Source organism: Engystomops pustulosus, chromosome 4 (assembly GCF_040894005.1).
Source record: "Engystomops pustulosus chromosome 4, aEngPut4.maternal, whole genome shotgun sequence".
Classification (NCBI taxonomy): domain Eukaryota; kingdom Metazoa; phylum Chordata; class Amphibia; order Anura; family Leptodactylidae; genus Engystomops; species Engystomops pustulosus.
The window spans coordinates 116,014-130,081 of NC_092414.1; the positions used below are offsets into that span (position 1 = coordinate 116,014).

At 56.2% G+C, this 14,068-nt stretch overlaps 1 protein-coding gene across 1 annotated transcript in view; it reads right to left on the reverse strand.

Moving 5' to 3' along the window:
- Positions 1-2,475: 2,475 nt before the first annotated feature.
- The window catches only part of LOC140128825 (spexin prohormone 1-like), a 22,479-nt gene continuing 10,886 nt past the window's right edge, over positions 2,476-14,068 (reverse strand). Inside the window, exons 5-6 of the mRNA XM_072150528.1 lie at positions 7,812-7,898; positions 2,476-2,727 (exon numbers count right to left, since the gene is read on the reverse strand). Of these exons, the coding sequence (XP_072006629.1) occupies positions 2,669-2,727; positions 7,812-7,898 (146 nt within the window). The 3' untranslated portion in view covers positions 2,476-2,668. The remainder of the gene's footprint in view (positions 2,728-7,811; positions 7,899-14,068) is intronic.

The window sequence follows — 14,068 nt, forward strand, 5'->3', positions numbered from 1 at the left end:
GAGGAGGAGGACAGAGGGGTCTGGAAGAGGAGGAGGACAGAGGGGTCTGTAGGAGGAGGAGCACAGTGGACTCTGGAGGAGGAGCAGAGAGGAGTCTGGAGGAGGAGGAGCACAGAGGAGTCTGGAGGAGGAGGAGGAGTTAGGAGGAGGAGGAGGACAGAGGAGTCTGGAGGAGGAGTGAGGAGGAGGACAGAGGAGTCTGGAGGAGGAGGAGGAGGACAGAGGAGTCTGGAGGAGGAGGAGGACAGAGGAGTTTGGAGGAGGAGGACAGAGGAGTCTGGAGGAGGAGGAGGACAGAGGAGTCTGGAGGAGGAGGAGGACAGAGGAGTTTGGAGGAGGAGGACAGGGGAGTTTGGAGAAGGAGGACAGAGGAGTTTGGAGGAGGAGGACAGAGGAGTCTGGAGGAGGAGGACAGAGGAGTCTGGAGGAGGAGGACAGAGGAGTCTGGAGGAGGAGGACAGAGGAGTCTGGAGGAGGAGGACAAAGGGGTCTGGAGGAGGAGGAGGACAGAGTAGTCTGGAGGAGGAGGAGGACAGAGGAGTCTGGAGGAGGAGGAGTACAGAGGAGTCTGGGAGGAGGAGGAGTACAGAGGAGTCTGGAGGAGGAGGAGGACAGAGTAGTCTGGAGGAGGAGGAGGAGGACAGAGGAGTCTGGAGGAGGAGGAGGAGGAGGACAGAGGAGTCTGGAGGAGGAGGAGGAGGACAGAGGAGTCTGGAGGAGGAGGAGGAGGACAGAGGAGTTGGAGGAGGAGGAGGAGGACAGAGGAGTCTGGAGGAGGAGGAGCACAGTGGAGTCTGGAGGAGGAGGAGCACAGTGGAGTCTGGAGGAGGAGGAGCACAGTGGAGTCTGGAGGAGGAGGAGCACAGTGGAGTCTGGAGGAGGAGGAGCACAGAGGAGTCTGGAGGAGGAGGAGCACAGAGGAGTCTGGAGGAGGAGGAGGACAGAGGAGTTTGGAGGAGGAGGACAGAGGAGTCTGGAGGAGGAGGAGGACAGAGGAGTCTGGAGGAGGAGGAGGACAGAGGAGTCTGGAGGAGGAGGAGGACAGAGGAGTCTGGAGGAGGAGGAGGAGGACAGAGGAGTCTGGAGGAGGAGGAGGAGGACAGAGGGGTCTGGAAGAGGAGGAGGACAGAGGGGTCTGTAGGAGGAGGAGCACAGTGGACTCTGGAGGAGGAGCAGAGAGGAGTCTGGAGGAGGAGGAGCACAGAGAGTCTGGAGGAGGAGGAGGAGTTAGGAGGAGGAGGAGGACAGAGGAGTCTGGAGGAGGAGTGAGGAGGAGGACAGAGGAGTCTGGAGGAGGAGGAGGAGGACAGAGGAGTCTGGAGGAGGAGGAGGACAGAGGAGTTTGGAGGAGGAGGACAGAGGAGTCTGGAGGAGGAGGAGGACAGAGGAGTCTGGAGGAGGAGGAGGACAGAGGAGTTTGGGAGGAGGAGGACAGGGGAGTTTGGAGAAGGAGGACAGAGGAGTTTGGAGGAGGAGGACAGAGGAGTCTGGAGGAGGAGGACAGAGGAGTCTGGAGGAGGAGGACAGAGGAGTCTGGAGGAGGAGGACAGAGGAGTCTGGAGGAGGAGGACAAAGGGGTCTGGAGGAGGAGGAGGACAGAGTAGTCTGGAGGAGGAGGACAGAGGAGAGTCTGGAGGAGGAGGAGTACAGAGGAGTCTGGAGGAGGAGGAGTACAGAGGAGTCTGGAGGAGGAGGAGGACAGAGTAGTCTGGAGGAGGAGGAGGAGGACAGAGGAGTCTGGAGGAGGAGGAGGAGGAGGACAGAGGAGTCTGGAGGAGGAGGAGGAGGACAGAGGAGTCTGGAGGAGGAGGAGGAGGACAGAGGAGTCTGGAGGAGGAGGAGGAGGACAGAGGAGTCTGGAGGAGGAGGAGGAGGACAGAGGAGTCTGGAGGAGGAGGACAGAGGAGTCTGGAGGAGGAGGGAGGAGGACAGAGGAGTCTGGAGGAGGAGGAGGACAGAGGAGTCTGGAGGAGGAGGACAGGAGTCTGGAGGAGGAGGAGTCTGGAGGAGGAGGAGGACAGAGGAGTCTGGAGGAGGAGGAGGAGGAGGACAGAGGAGTCTGGAGGAGGAGGAGGAGTGAGGAGGAGGAGTCTGGAGGAGGAGGAGGACAGAGGAGTCTGGAGGAGGAGGAGTCTGGAGGAGGAGGAGTCTGGAGGAGGAGGAGTCTGGAGGAGGAGGAAGAGGAGTCTGGAGGAGGAGGAGGAGCGGGGAGGAGGAGGAGGAGGAGGAGTCTGGAGGAGGAGGAGGACAGAGCAGTCTGTAGGAGGAGGAGGAGGAGGAGTCTGGAGGAGGAGGAGGAGGAGTCTGGAGGAGGAGGAGGAGGACTGTGTAGTCTATGTTCGGCTATTATACACATTAGTAACAATCGGAGACTTTATGTTGTAACCAAAATACGTGACATTTTCTTTATTCTGTGACATTTTCTTTATTCTGTGACATTTTCTTTATTCTGTGACATTTTCTTTATTCTGTGACATTTTCTTTATTCTGTGACATTTGTCCATAGAAATCCTGACACAGATAATTGTCCGGGTCGTTGCTGATCTGCAGAGAAGGTAATGAGGAAGCGAAGCGTCGGTGCACCCGCTGGTCACATGATCACATCGGAGCGTCACCCGGGCCCAGGATACAGCTGATAGATAACACACGGGAACCACACAAGGACAAGTCACCAGCTGAAGATCGGACCCGGGAGGAACCCGTCCTGATCCAGAGCTCCGTCCTCCGCTGCAACACAGAGATACATCAAGAGCATTGTACACACAGCAGCAGAATAGTGAGCGCAGCTCTGGAGCTCGTCAGCAGAGGGTGTGTGGGGTGTGCAGCTGCTCTGTGCTTGTGCTCCTGAGCTCCTGGAGGAAGATCCACAGGCAGTCCCCTACTTAAGAACACCTGACTTACATACAAACGGACCTCTGGATATTGGTAATTTATTGTACTCAGCTGTAACAGTTACCACAGGCGCCTGTAAGGGCAAGTGAAGGATCTCCGCACACCGCATGGGCATCTTCCGGCTTACGCTACCCCGGTTCTGAAGGTGATTCGCCGGTGGGGTCTGGGAATGTGGGAGATCAGGACCATGTCGAGGAAAGTCCTTGACAAGAGGGTTCTGTTGACCCATTTCCAGAAGCCTCTGGCCCTCAGGGATTGCCCAAGTCGGGTGTTCTTGGGGTGGGTTTGAGTTTATTGAATTCCATCAGGATCCCCTTGAAGTTTTGGGACGTGACTTGGCGCTGCTTCCATGGAAAGCTGTGTGTGAGGGACAATCTGAAGTGTAGGAGCTCTGAGGAAAGGGGTTGTCCTCGGGAGGAGTGCGGTGGTCTGCTGGAGAGCATGGACCACTTCCTGCTTCAGTGCCCCTTTAACACAGAGGTGTACAACCGGGTGGGCGCTTCCATCCATTGGCCCGGGTTGGCCGGTCTCTCCTATGCGGAGTGGGCCTATGGAGCATTCAGAGGTCTGGGTGGCCGGGACCGCTGCACGTTATTCCTAGTTAGCCTAGTGGTCAGGGAAGGTGAGCTAAGCATGAAGTTTATTTTGTGGCCATTTTCTACAGGGGACTGACGGCTAAATTCTGCTGGGGGCTGTATACTACAGGGGCTCAGGCAGGCTATATACTACAGGGGGGCTGGCAGGCTGTATACTACAGGGGGGCTGGCAGGCTGTATACTACATGGGGCTGGCTGTATTCTTCAGGGGGCTTGCAGGCTGTATACTACTGGGGGCTGGCAGGCTGTATACTACTGGGGGCTGGCAAGCTGTATACTACTGGGGGCTGGCAGGCTGTATACTACTGGGGGCTGGCAAGCTGTATACTACTGGGGGCTGGCAAGCTGTATACTACTGGGGGCTGGCAGGCTATATACTACAGGGGGTCAGGCAGGCTATATACTACAGGGGGTCAGGCAGGCTGTATACTACAGGGGGTCAGGCAGGCTGTATACTACAGGGGGTCAGGCAGGCTGTATACTACAGGGGGTCAGGCAAGCTGCATACTACAGGGGGTCAGGCAGGCTGCATACTACAGGGGGTCAGGCAGGCTGTATACTACAGGGGGTCAGGCAGGCTGTATACTACAGGGGGTCAGGCAGGCTGTATACTACAGGGGGTCAGGCAGGCTGTATACTACAGGGGGTCAGGCAGGCTGTATACTACAGGGGGCTGGCAGGCTATATACTACAGGGGGTCAGGCAAGCTATATACTACAGGGGGTCAGGCAGGCTATATACTACAGGGGGTCAGGCAGGCTATATACTACAGGGGGTCAGGCAGGCTGTATACTACAGGGGGTCAGGCAGGCTGTATACTACAGGGGGTCAGGCAGGCTATATACTACAGGGGGTCAGGCAAGCTATATACTACAGGGGGTCAGGCAGGCTATATACTACAGGGGGTCAGGCAGGCTATATACTACAGGGGGTCAGGCAGGCTGTATACTACAGGGGTCAGGCAGGCTGTATACTACAGGAGTCAGGCAGGCTATATACTACAGGGGGGCTGGCAGGCTGCATACTACAGGGGGCTGGCAGGCTATATACTACAGGGGGGCTGGCAGGCTGTATACTACAGGGGGTCAGGCAGGCTGTATACTACAGGGGGTCTGGCAGGCTATATACTACAGGGGGGCTGGCAGGCTATATACTACAGGGGGGCTGGCAGGCTATATACTACAGGGGGGCTGGCAGGCTATATACTACAGGGGGGCTGGCAGGCTATATACTACAGGGGGGCTGGCAGGCTATATACTACAGGGGGGCTGGCAGGCTATATACTACAGGGGGGCTGACAGGCTATATACTACAGGGGGGCTGGCAGGCTGTATACTACAGGGGTCTTTTAGGCTATATACTACAGGGGGGCTGACAGGCTATATACTACAGGGGGTCAGACAGGCTGTATACTACTGGGGGCTGGCAGGCTGTATACTACAAGGGGTCAGGCAGGCTGTATACTACAAGGGGTCAGGCAGGCTGTATACTACAAGGGGTCAGGCAGGCTGTATACTACAGGGGGGATGGCAGGCTATATACTACAGGGGGGCTGGCAGGCTATATACTACAGGGGGCTGGGCAGGCTATATACTACAGGGGGCTGGCAGGCTGTATACTACAGGGGGTCAGGCAGGCTGTATACTACAGGGGGCTGGCAGGTTATATACTACAGGGGGCTGGCAGGCTATATACTACAGGGGGCTGGCAGGCTGCATACTACAGGGGGCTGGCAGGCTATATACTACAGGGGGTCAGGCAGGCTGTATACTACAGGGGGTCAGGCAGGCTGTATACTACAGGGGGTCAGGCAGGCTGTATACTACAGGGGGTCAGGCAGGCTGTATACTACAGGGGGTCAGGCAGGCTATATACTACAGGGGGTCAGGCAAGCTATATACTACAGGGGGTCAGGCAGGCTATATACTACAGGGGGTCAGGCAGGCTATATACTACAGGGGGTCAGGCAGGCTATATACTACAGGGGGGCTGGCAGGCTATATACTACAGGGGGTCAGGCAGGCTGTATACTACAGGGGGTCAGGCAGGCTGTATACTACAGGGGGTCAGGCAGGCTGTATACTACAGGGGGTCAGGCAGGCTGTATACTACAGGGGGTCAGGCAGGCTGTATACTACAGGGGGTCAGGCAGGCTATATACTACAGGGGGTCAGGCAAGCTATATACTACAGGGGGTCAGGCAGGCTATATACTACAGGGGGTCAGGCAGGCTATATACTACAGGGGGTCAGGCAGGCTATATACTACAGGGGGTCAGGCAGGCTGTATACTACAGGGGTCAGGCAGGCTATATACTACAGGGGGTCAGGCAGGCTGTATACTACAGGAGTCAGGCAGGCTATATACTACAGGGGGTCAGGCAGGCTGCATACTACAGGGGGCTGGCAGGCTATATACTACAGCGGGGCTGGCAGACTGTATACTACAGGGGGTCAGGCAGGCTGTATACTACAGGGGGTCTGGCAGGCTATATACTACAGGGGGTCTGGCAGGCTATATACTACAGGGGGGCTGGCAGGCTATATACTACAGGGGGGCTGGCAGGCTATATACTACAGGGGGGCTGGCAGGCTATATACTACAGGGGGGCTGGCAGGCTATATACTACAGGGGGGCTGGCAGGCTATATACTACAGGGGGGCTGGCAGGCTATATACTACAGGGGGGCTGACAGGCTATATACTACAGGGGGGCTGGCAGGCTGTATACTACAGGGGTCTTTTAGGCTATATACTACTGGGGGCTAGCAGGCTGTATACTACAAGGGGTCAGGCAGGCTGTGTACTATAAGGGGTCAGGCAGGCTGTATACTACAAGGGGTCAGGCAGGCTGTATACTACAAGGGGTCAGGCAGGCTGTATACTACAGGGGGTCAGGCAGGCTGTATACTACAGGGGGCTGGCAGGTTATATACTACAGGGGGCTGGCAGGCTATATACTACAGGGGGCTGGCAAACTATATACTACAGGGGGCTGGCAGGCTATATACTACAGGGGTCAGGCAGACTATATACTACAGGGGGTCAGGCAGGCTATATACTACTGGGGGCTGGCAGGCTGTATACTACAGGGGGCTGGCAGGCTGTATACTACAGGGTGGCTGGCAGGCTATATACTACAGGGGGCTGGCAGGCTATATACTACAGGGGGTCAGGCAGGCTGTATACTACAGGGGGTCAGGCAGGCTATATACTACAGGGGGGCTGGCAGGCTATATACTACAGGGGGCTGGCAGGCTATATACTACAGGGGGTCAGGCAGGCTGTATACTACAGGGGGTCAGGCAGGCTATATACTACAGGGGGGCTGGCAGGCTATATACTACAGGGGGCTGGCAGGCTATATACTACAGGGGGGCTGGCAGGCTATATACTACAGGGGGGCTGGCAGGCTGTATACTACAGGGGTCTGGCAGGCTATATACTACAGGGGGGCTGGCAGGCTATATACTACAGGGGGGCTGGCAGGCTATATACTACAGGGGGTCAGGCAGGCTGTATACTACAGGGGGTCAGGCAGGCTATATACTACAGGGGGGCTGGCAGGCTATATACTACAGGGGGCTGGCAGGCTATATACTACAGGGGGCTGGCAGGCTATATACTACTGGGGGATAGCAGGCTGTATACTACAAGGGGTCAGGCAGGCTGTATACTACAAGGGGTCAGGCAGGCTGTATACTACAAGGGGTCAGGCAGGCTGTATACTACAGGGGGTCAGGCAGGCTGTATACTACAGGGGGCTGGCAGGTTATATACTACAGGGGGCTGGCAGGCTATATACTACAGGGGGCTGGCAGGCTGTATACTACAGGGGGTCAGGCAGGATATATACTACAGGGGGGCTGGCAGGCTATATACTACAGGGGGTCAGGCAGGCTGTATACTACAGGGGGTCAGGCAGGATATATACTACAGGGGGGCTGGCAGGCTATATACTACAGGGGGTCAGGCAGGCTGTATACTACAGGGGGTCAGGCAGGATATATACTACAGGGGGGCTGGCAGGCTATATACTACAGGGGGTCAGGCAGGATATATACTACAGGGGGCTGGCAGGCTATATACTACAGGGGGCTGGCAGGCTGTATACTACAGGGGGTCAGGCAGGCTGTATACTACAGGGGTCTGGTAGGCTATATACTACAGGGGGCTGGCAGGCTGTATACTTCCAAAAACATTGTTGGAAGGGCCCCCACCATCCTTAGTCAGGCCCTGAGTGTGTTTGTAGTAAGTGAATGTGGTGTGTAGTGAGTGTAGTGTGTGGGTGTAGTAGTAGTATAAGATGAGGCGGAGCTTGTACCTTCCTCCTGGGCTTTCTGCAGGGAGCTGAGGAACATGGCGGCCGCCTCTGATATGGAGATGGGGCTGGAGTTTCGGCTTCGTGTTTCTGGAAGACAATTTTGGTAATGAATGTGCAAAGAAAGACATTAGTGATGATGGGGGTTACAGTCTTATGTGTCCCGGGATCTGTTACCTGTCCCGTGATCTGTTACCTGTCCCGGGATCTGCTACCTGTCCTGTGATCTGTTACCTGTCCCGGGATCTGTTACCTGTCCCGGGATCTGTTACCTGTCCCGGGATCTGTTACCTGTCCCGGGATCTGCTACCTGTCCCGGGATCTGCTACCTGTCCCGTGATCTGCTCCCTGTCCCGTGATCTGTCACCTGTCCCGGGATCTGTCACCTGTCCCGGGATCTGTCACCTGTCCTGGAATCTGTTACCTGTCCCGTGATCTGTTACCTGTCCCGGGATCTGCTACCTGTCCTGTGATCTGTTACCTGTCCCGGGATCTGTTACCTGTCCCGGGATCTGTTACCTGTCCCGGGATCTGTTACCTGTCCCGGGATCTGCTACCTGTCCCGGGATCTGCTACCTGTCCCGTGATCTGCTCCCTGTCCCGTGATCTGCTACCTGTCCCGTGATCTGCTCCCTGTCCCGTGATCTGCTACCTGTCCCGTGATCTGTTACCTGTACCGTGATCTGTTACGTATCCTGTGATCTGTCACCTGTCCCGGGATCTGTTATGTGTCCTGTGATCTGTTACCTGTCCCGGGATCTGTTACGTGTCCTGTGATCTGTTACGTGTCCTGTGATCTGTTACCTGTCCCGTGATCTGCTACCTGTCCCGTGATCTGTTACATGTCCCGTGATCTGTTACCTGTACCGTGATCTGTCACCTGTCCCGGAATCTGTCACCTGTCCCGGAATCTGTCACCTGTCCCGGGATCTGTCACCTGTCCCGGAATCTGTCACCTGTCCCGGAATCTGTCACCTGTCCCGGGATCTGTCACCTGTCCCGGGATCTGTCACCTGTCCCGGGATCTGTTACCTGTCCCGGGATCTGTTACCTGTCCCGGGATCTGTTACCTGTCCCGGGATCTGTTACCTGTCCCGGGATCTGTTACCTGTCCCGGGATCTGTTACCTGTCCCGGGATCTGTTACCTGTCCCGGGATCTGTTACCTGTCCTGGGATCTGTTACCTGTCCTGGGATCTGTTACCTGTCCCGTGAACTGTTACCTGTCCCGTGATCTGTCACCTGTCCTGTGATCTGTTACGTATCCTGTGATCTGTTACGTATCCTGTGATCTGTTACCTGTCCCGGGATCTGTTACGTGTCCTGTGATCTGTTACCTGTCCCGGGATCTGTTACGTGTCCTGTGATCTGTTACGTGTCCTGTGATCTGTTACGTGTCCTGTGATCTGTTACGTGTCCTGTGATCTGTTACCTGTCCCGTGATCTGTCACCTGTCCCGTGATCTGTTACGTATCCTGTGATCTGTTACGTATCCTGTGATCTGTTACCTGTCCCGTGATCTGTTACCTGTACCGTGATCTGTTACCTGTACCGTGATCTGTTACCTGTACCGTGATCTGTCACCTGTCCCGGGATCTGTTACCTGTCCCGGGATCTGTTACCTGTCCCGGGATCTGTTACCTGTCCTGGGATCTGTTACCTGTCCTGTGATCTGTTACCTGTCCCGTGAACTGTTACCTGTCCCGTGATCTGTCACCTGTCCTGTGATCTGTTACGTATCCTGTGATCTGTTACGTATCCTGTGATCTGTTACCTGTCCCGGGATCTGTTATGTGTCCTGTGATCTGTTACCTGTCCCGGGATCTGTTACGTGTCCTGTGATCTGTTACCTGTCCCGTGATCTGTCACCTGTCCTGTGATCTGTTACGTATCCTGTGATCTGTTACCTGTCCCGGGATCTGTTATGTGTCCTGTGATCTGTTACCTGTCCCGGGATCTGTTACGTGTCCTGTGATCTGTTACCTGTCCCGGGATCTGTCACCTGTCCTGGGATCTGTCACCTGTCCTGGGATCTGTCACCTGTCTCGGGATCTGTTACCTGTCCCGGGATCTGTTACCTGTCCCGGGATCTGTTACCTGTCCCGGGATCTGTTACCTGTCCTGGGATCTGTTACCTGTCCTGGGATCTGTTACCTGTCCTGTGATCTGTTACATGTCCTGTGATCTGTTACCTGTCCCGTGAACTGTTACCTGTCCCGTGATCTGTTACGTATCCTGTGATCTGTTACCTGTCCCGGGATCTGTTACCTGTCCCGGGATCTGTTACCTGTCCCGGGATCTGTCACCTGTCCTGTGATCTGTTACCTGTCCTGTGATCTGTTACGTATCCTGTGATCTGTTACGTATCCTGTGATCTGTTACGTATCCTGTGATCTGTTACGTATCCTGTGATCTGTCACCTGTCCCGGGATCTGTTATGTGTCCTGTGATCTGTTACCTGTCCCGGGATCTGTTACCTGTCCCGTGAACTGTTACCTGTCCTGTGATCTGTTACCTGTCCTGTGATCTGTTACGTGTCCTGTGATCTGTTACCTGTCCCGTGATCTGTTACCTGTTCCGGGATCTGTTACCTGTCCCGGGATCTGTTACATGTTACACATAGTATATGATACATTATACAGGACAGAGGAGGAGTCTGCTCTCACCTTCGCATTCACAGAGTTTTCTGCATTTTCCTGACTATAATAATTGTAGATTCGCACTGAGGCTTCAGCACTGACTTATCACATGTGGAATTATAGAGCAAACAGTGTAAGACCCGGAGAATCTCTTGTACTCCAGGACCATGTGCTTTGATCGCTGCTCTGCACAGTCTGGGCTTCTCTCCACAGATACAAGAGGTAGTCACCTAGAGAGGTACAAGAGGTGGTCACCTGGAGAGTTACAAGAGGTAGTCACCTGGAGAGTTACAAGAGGTAGTCACCTGGAGAGATACAAGAGGTAGTCACCTGGAGAGTTACAAGAGGTAGTCACCTGGAGAGATACAAGAGGTAGTCACCTGGAGAGTTACAAGAGGTAGTCACCTGGAGAGATACAAGAGGTAGTCACCTGGAGAGGTACAAGAGGTAGCCACCTGGAGTTACAAGAGGTAGTCACCAGGAGAGATACAAGAGGTAGTCACCTGGAGAGATACAAGAGGTAGTCACCTGGAGAGATACAAGAGGTAGTCACCTGGAGAGTTACAAGAGGTAGTCACCTGGAGAGTTACAAGAGGTAGTCACCTGGAGAGATACAAGAGGTTGTCAACTGGAGAGGTACAAGAGGTAGTCACCTGGAGAGGTACAAGAGGTAGTCACCTGGAGAGGTACAAGAGGTAGTCACCTGGAGAGGTACAAGAGGTAGTCACCTGGAGAGGTTCTCATGCTGGTGACACGGTTGGGTGTGATGGTGTAGGGGGGCTGTGCTGGTGACACTGTTGGGTGTGATGGTGTAGGCGGGCTGTGCTGGTGACACTGTTGGGTGTGATGGTGTAGGCGGGCTGTGCTGGTGACACTGTTGGGTGTGATGGTGTAGGGGGGCTGTGCTGGTGACACTGTTGGGTGTGATGGTGTGGGGGGGCTGTGCTGGTGACACTGTTGGGTGTGATGGTGTGGGGGGCTGTGCTGGTGACACTGTTGGGTGTGATGGTGATGGGGTTATGCTGGTGACACTGTTGGGTGTGATGGTGTGGGGGGCTGTGCTGGTGACACTGTTGGGTGTGAGGGTGTGGGGGGCTGTGCTGGTGATACTGTTGGGTGTGATGGTGTGGGTGGGCTGTGCTGGTGACAATGTTGGGTGTGATGGTGTGGGGGGGCTGTGCTGGTGACACTGTTGGGTGTGATGGTGTGGGGGGGGCTGTGCTGGTGACACTTTTGGGTGTGATGGTGTGGGGGGCTGTACGGGTGACACTGTTGGGTGTGATGTCTGTGGGGGGCTGTGCTGGGGACACTGTTGGGTGTGATGGTGTGGGGGGGCTGTGCTGGTGACACTGTTGGGTGTGATGGTGTGGGGGGGCTGTGCTGGTGACACTGTTGGGTGTTATGGTGTGGGGGGCTCTGATGGTGACACTGTTGGGTGTGATGGTGTGGGGGGCTGTGCTGGTGACACTGTTGGGTGTGTTGGTGTAGGGGGGCTCTGATGGTGAAACTGTTGGGTGTGATGGTGTGGGGGGCTGTGCTGGTGACACTGTTGGGTGAGATGGTGTGGGGGGCTGTGCTGGTGTTACTGTTGGGTGTGATGGTGTGGGGGGCTGTGCTGGTGACACTGTTGGGTGTGATGGTGATGGGGTTATGCTGGTGACACTGTTGGGTGTGATGGTGTGGGGGGCTGTGCTGGTGACACTGTTGGGTGTGAGGGTGTGGGGGGCTGTGCTGGTGACACTGTTGGGTGTGATGGTGTGGGTGGGCTGTGCTGGTGACACTGTTGGGTGTGATGGTGTGGGGGGAGCTGTGCTGGTGACACTTTTGGGTGTGATGGTGTGGGGGCTGTACGGGTGACACTGTTGGGTGTGATGGTCTGTGGGGGGCTGTGCTGGGACACTGTTGGGTGTGATGGTGTGGGGGGGCTGTGCTGGTGACACTGTTGGGTGTGATGGTGTGGGGGGGCTGTGCTGGTGACACTGTGGGTGTGATGGTGTGGGGGGCTCTGATGGTGACACTGTTGGGTGTGATGGTGTGGGGGGCTGTGCTGGTGACACTGTTGGGTGTGTTGGTGTAGGGGGGCTCTGATGGTGACACTGTTGGGTGTGATGGTGTGGGGGCTGTGCTGGTGACACTGTTGGGTGAGATGGTGTGGGGGGGCTGTGCTGGTGTTACTGTTGGGTGTAATGGTGTGGGGGGCTGTGTTGGTGACACTGTTGGGTGTGATGGTGTGGGGGGCTCTGCTGGTGTTACTGTTGGGTGTGATGGTGTGAGGGGCTGTGCTGGTGACACTGTTTGGTGTGATGGTGTGGGGGGCTGTGCTGGTGACACTGTTGGGTGTGATGGTGTGGGGGCTGTGCTGGTGACACTGTTGGGTGTGATGGTGTGGGGGGCTGTGCTGGTGACACTGTTGGGTGTGTTGGTGTGGGGGGCTGTGCTGGTGACACTGTTGGGGTGATGGTGTGGGGGGGGGGGGGGGAACTGTGCTGGTGACACTGTTGGGTGTGATGGTGTGGGGGGCTTTGGTGGTGACACTGTTGGGTGTGATGGGGGGGCTGTGCTGGTGACACTGTTGGGTGTGATGGTGTGGGGGCTCTGCTGGTGACACTGTTGGGTGTGATGGTGTGGGGGCCTGTGCTGGTGACACTGTTGGGTGTGATGGTGTGGGGGCTGTGCTGGTGACACTGTGGGTGTGATGGTGTGGGGGGCTGTGCTGGTGACACTGTTGGGTGAGATGGTGTGGGGGGCTGTGCTGGTGTTACTGTTGGGTGTAATGGTGTGGGGGCTGTGTTGGTGACACTGTTGGGTGTGATGGTGTGGGGGGCTCTGCTGGTGTTACTGTTGGGTGTGATGGTGTGAGGGGCTGTGCTGGTGACACTGTTGGGTGTGATGGTGTGGGGGGGCTGTGCTGGTGACACTGTTGGGTGTGATGGTGTGGGGGACTGTGCTGGTGACACTGTTTGTTGTGATGGTGTGGGGGCTGTGCTGGTGACACTGTTGGGTGTGATGGTGTGGGGGGCTGTGCTGGTGACACTGTTGGGTGTGATGGTGTGGGGGGCTGTGCTGGTGACACTGTTGGGTGTGATGGTGTGGGGGGCTGTGCTGGTGACACTTTTGGGTGTGCTGGTGTGGGGGGGGGCTGTGCTGGTGACACTGTTGGGTGTGATGGTGTGGGGGGGCTTTGGTGGTGACACTGTTGGGTGTGATGGTGTGGGGGGGCTTTGGTGGTGACACTGTTGGGTGTGATGGTGTGGGGGGCTGTGCTGGTGACACTGTTGGGTGTGATGGTGTGGGGGCCTGTGCTGGTGACACTGTTGGGTGTGATGGTGTGGGGGCTGTGCTGGTGACACTGTTGGGTGTGTTGGTGTGGGGGGCTGTGCTGGTGACACTGTTGGGTGTGATGGTGTGGGGGGGGGCTGTGCTGGTGACACTGTTGGGTGTGATGGTGTGGGGGGGCTTTGGTGGTGACACTGTTGGGTGTGATGGGGGGCTGTGCTGGTGACACTGTTGGGTGTGATGGTGTGGGGGGCTCTGCTGGTGACACTGTTGGGTGTGATGGTGTGGGGGCCTGTGCTGGTGACACTGTTGGGTGTGATGGTGTGGGGGCTGTGCTGGTGACACT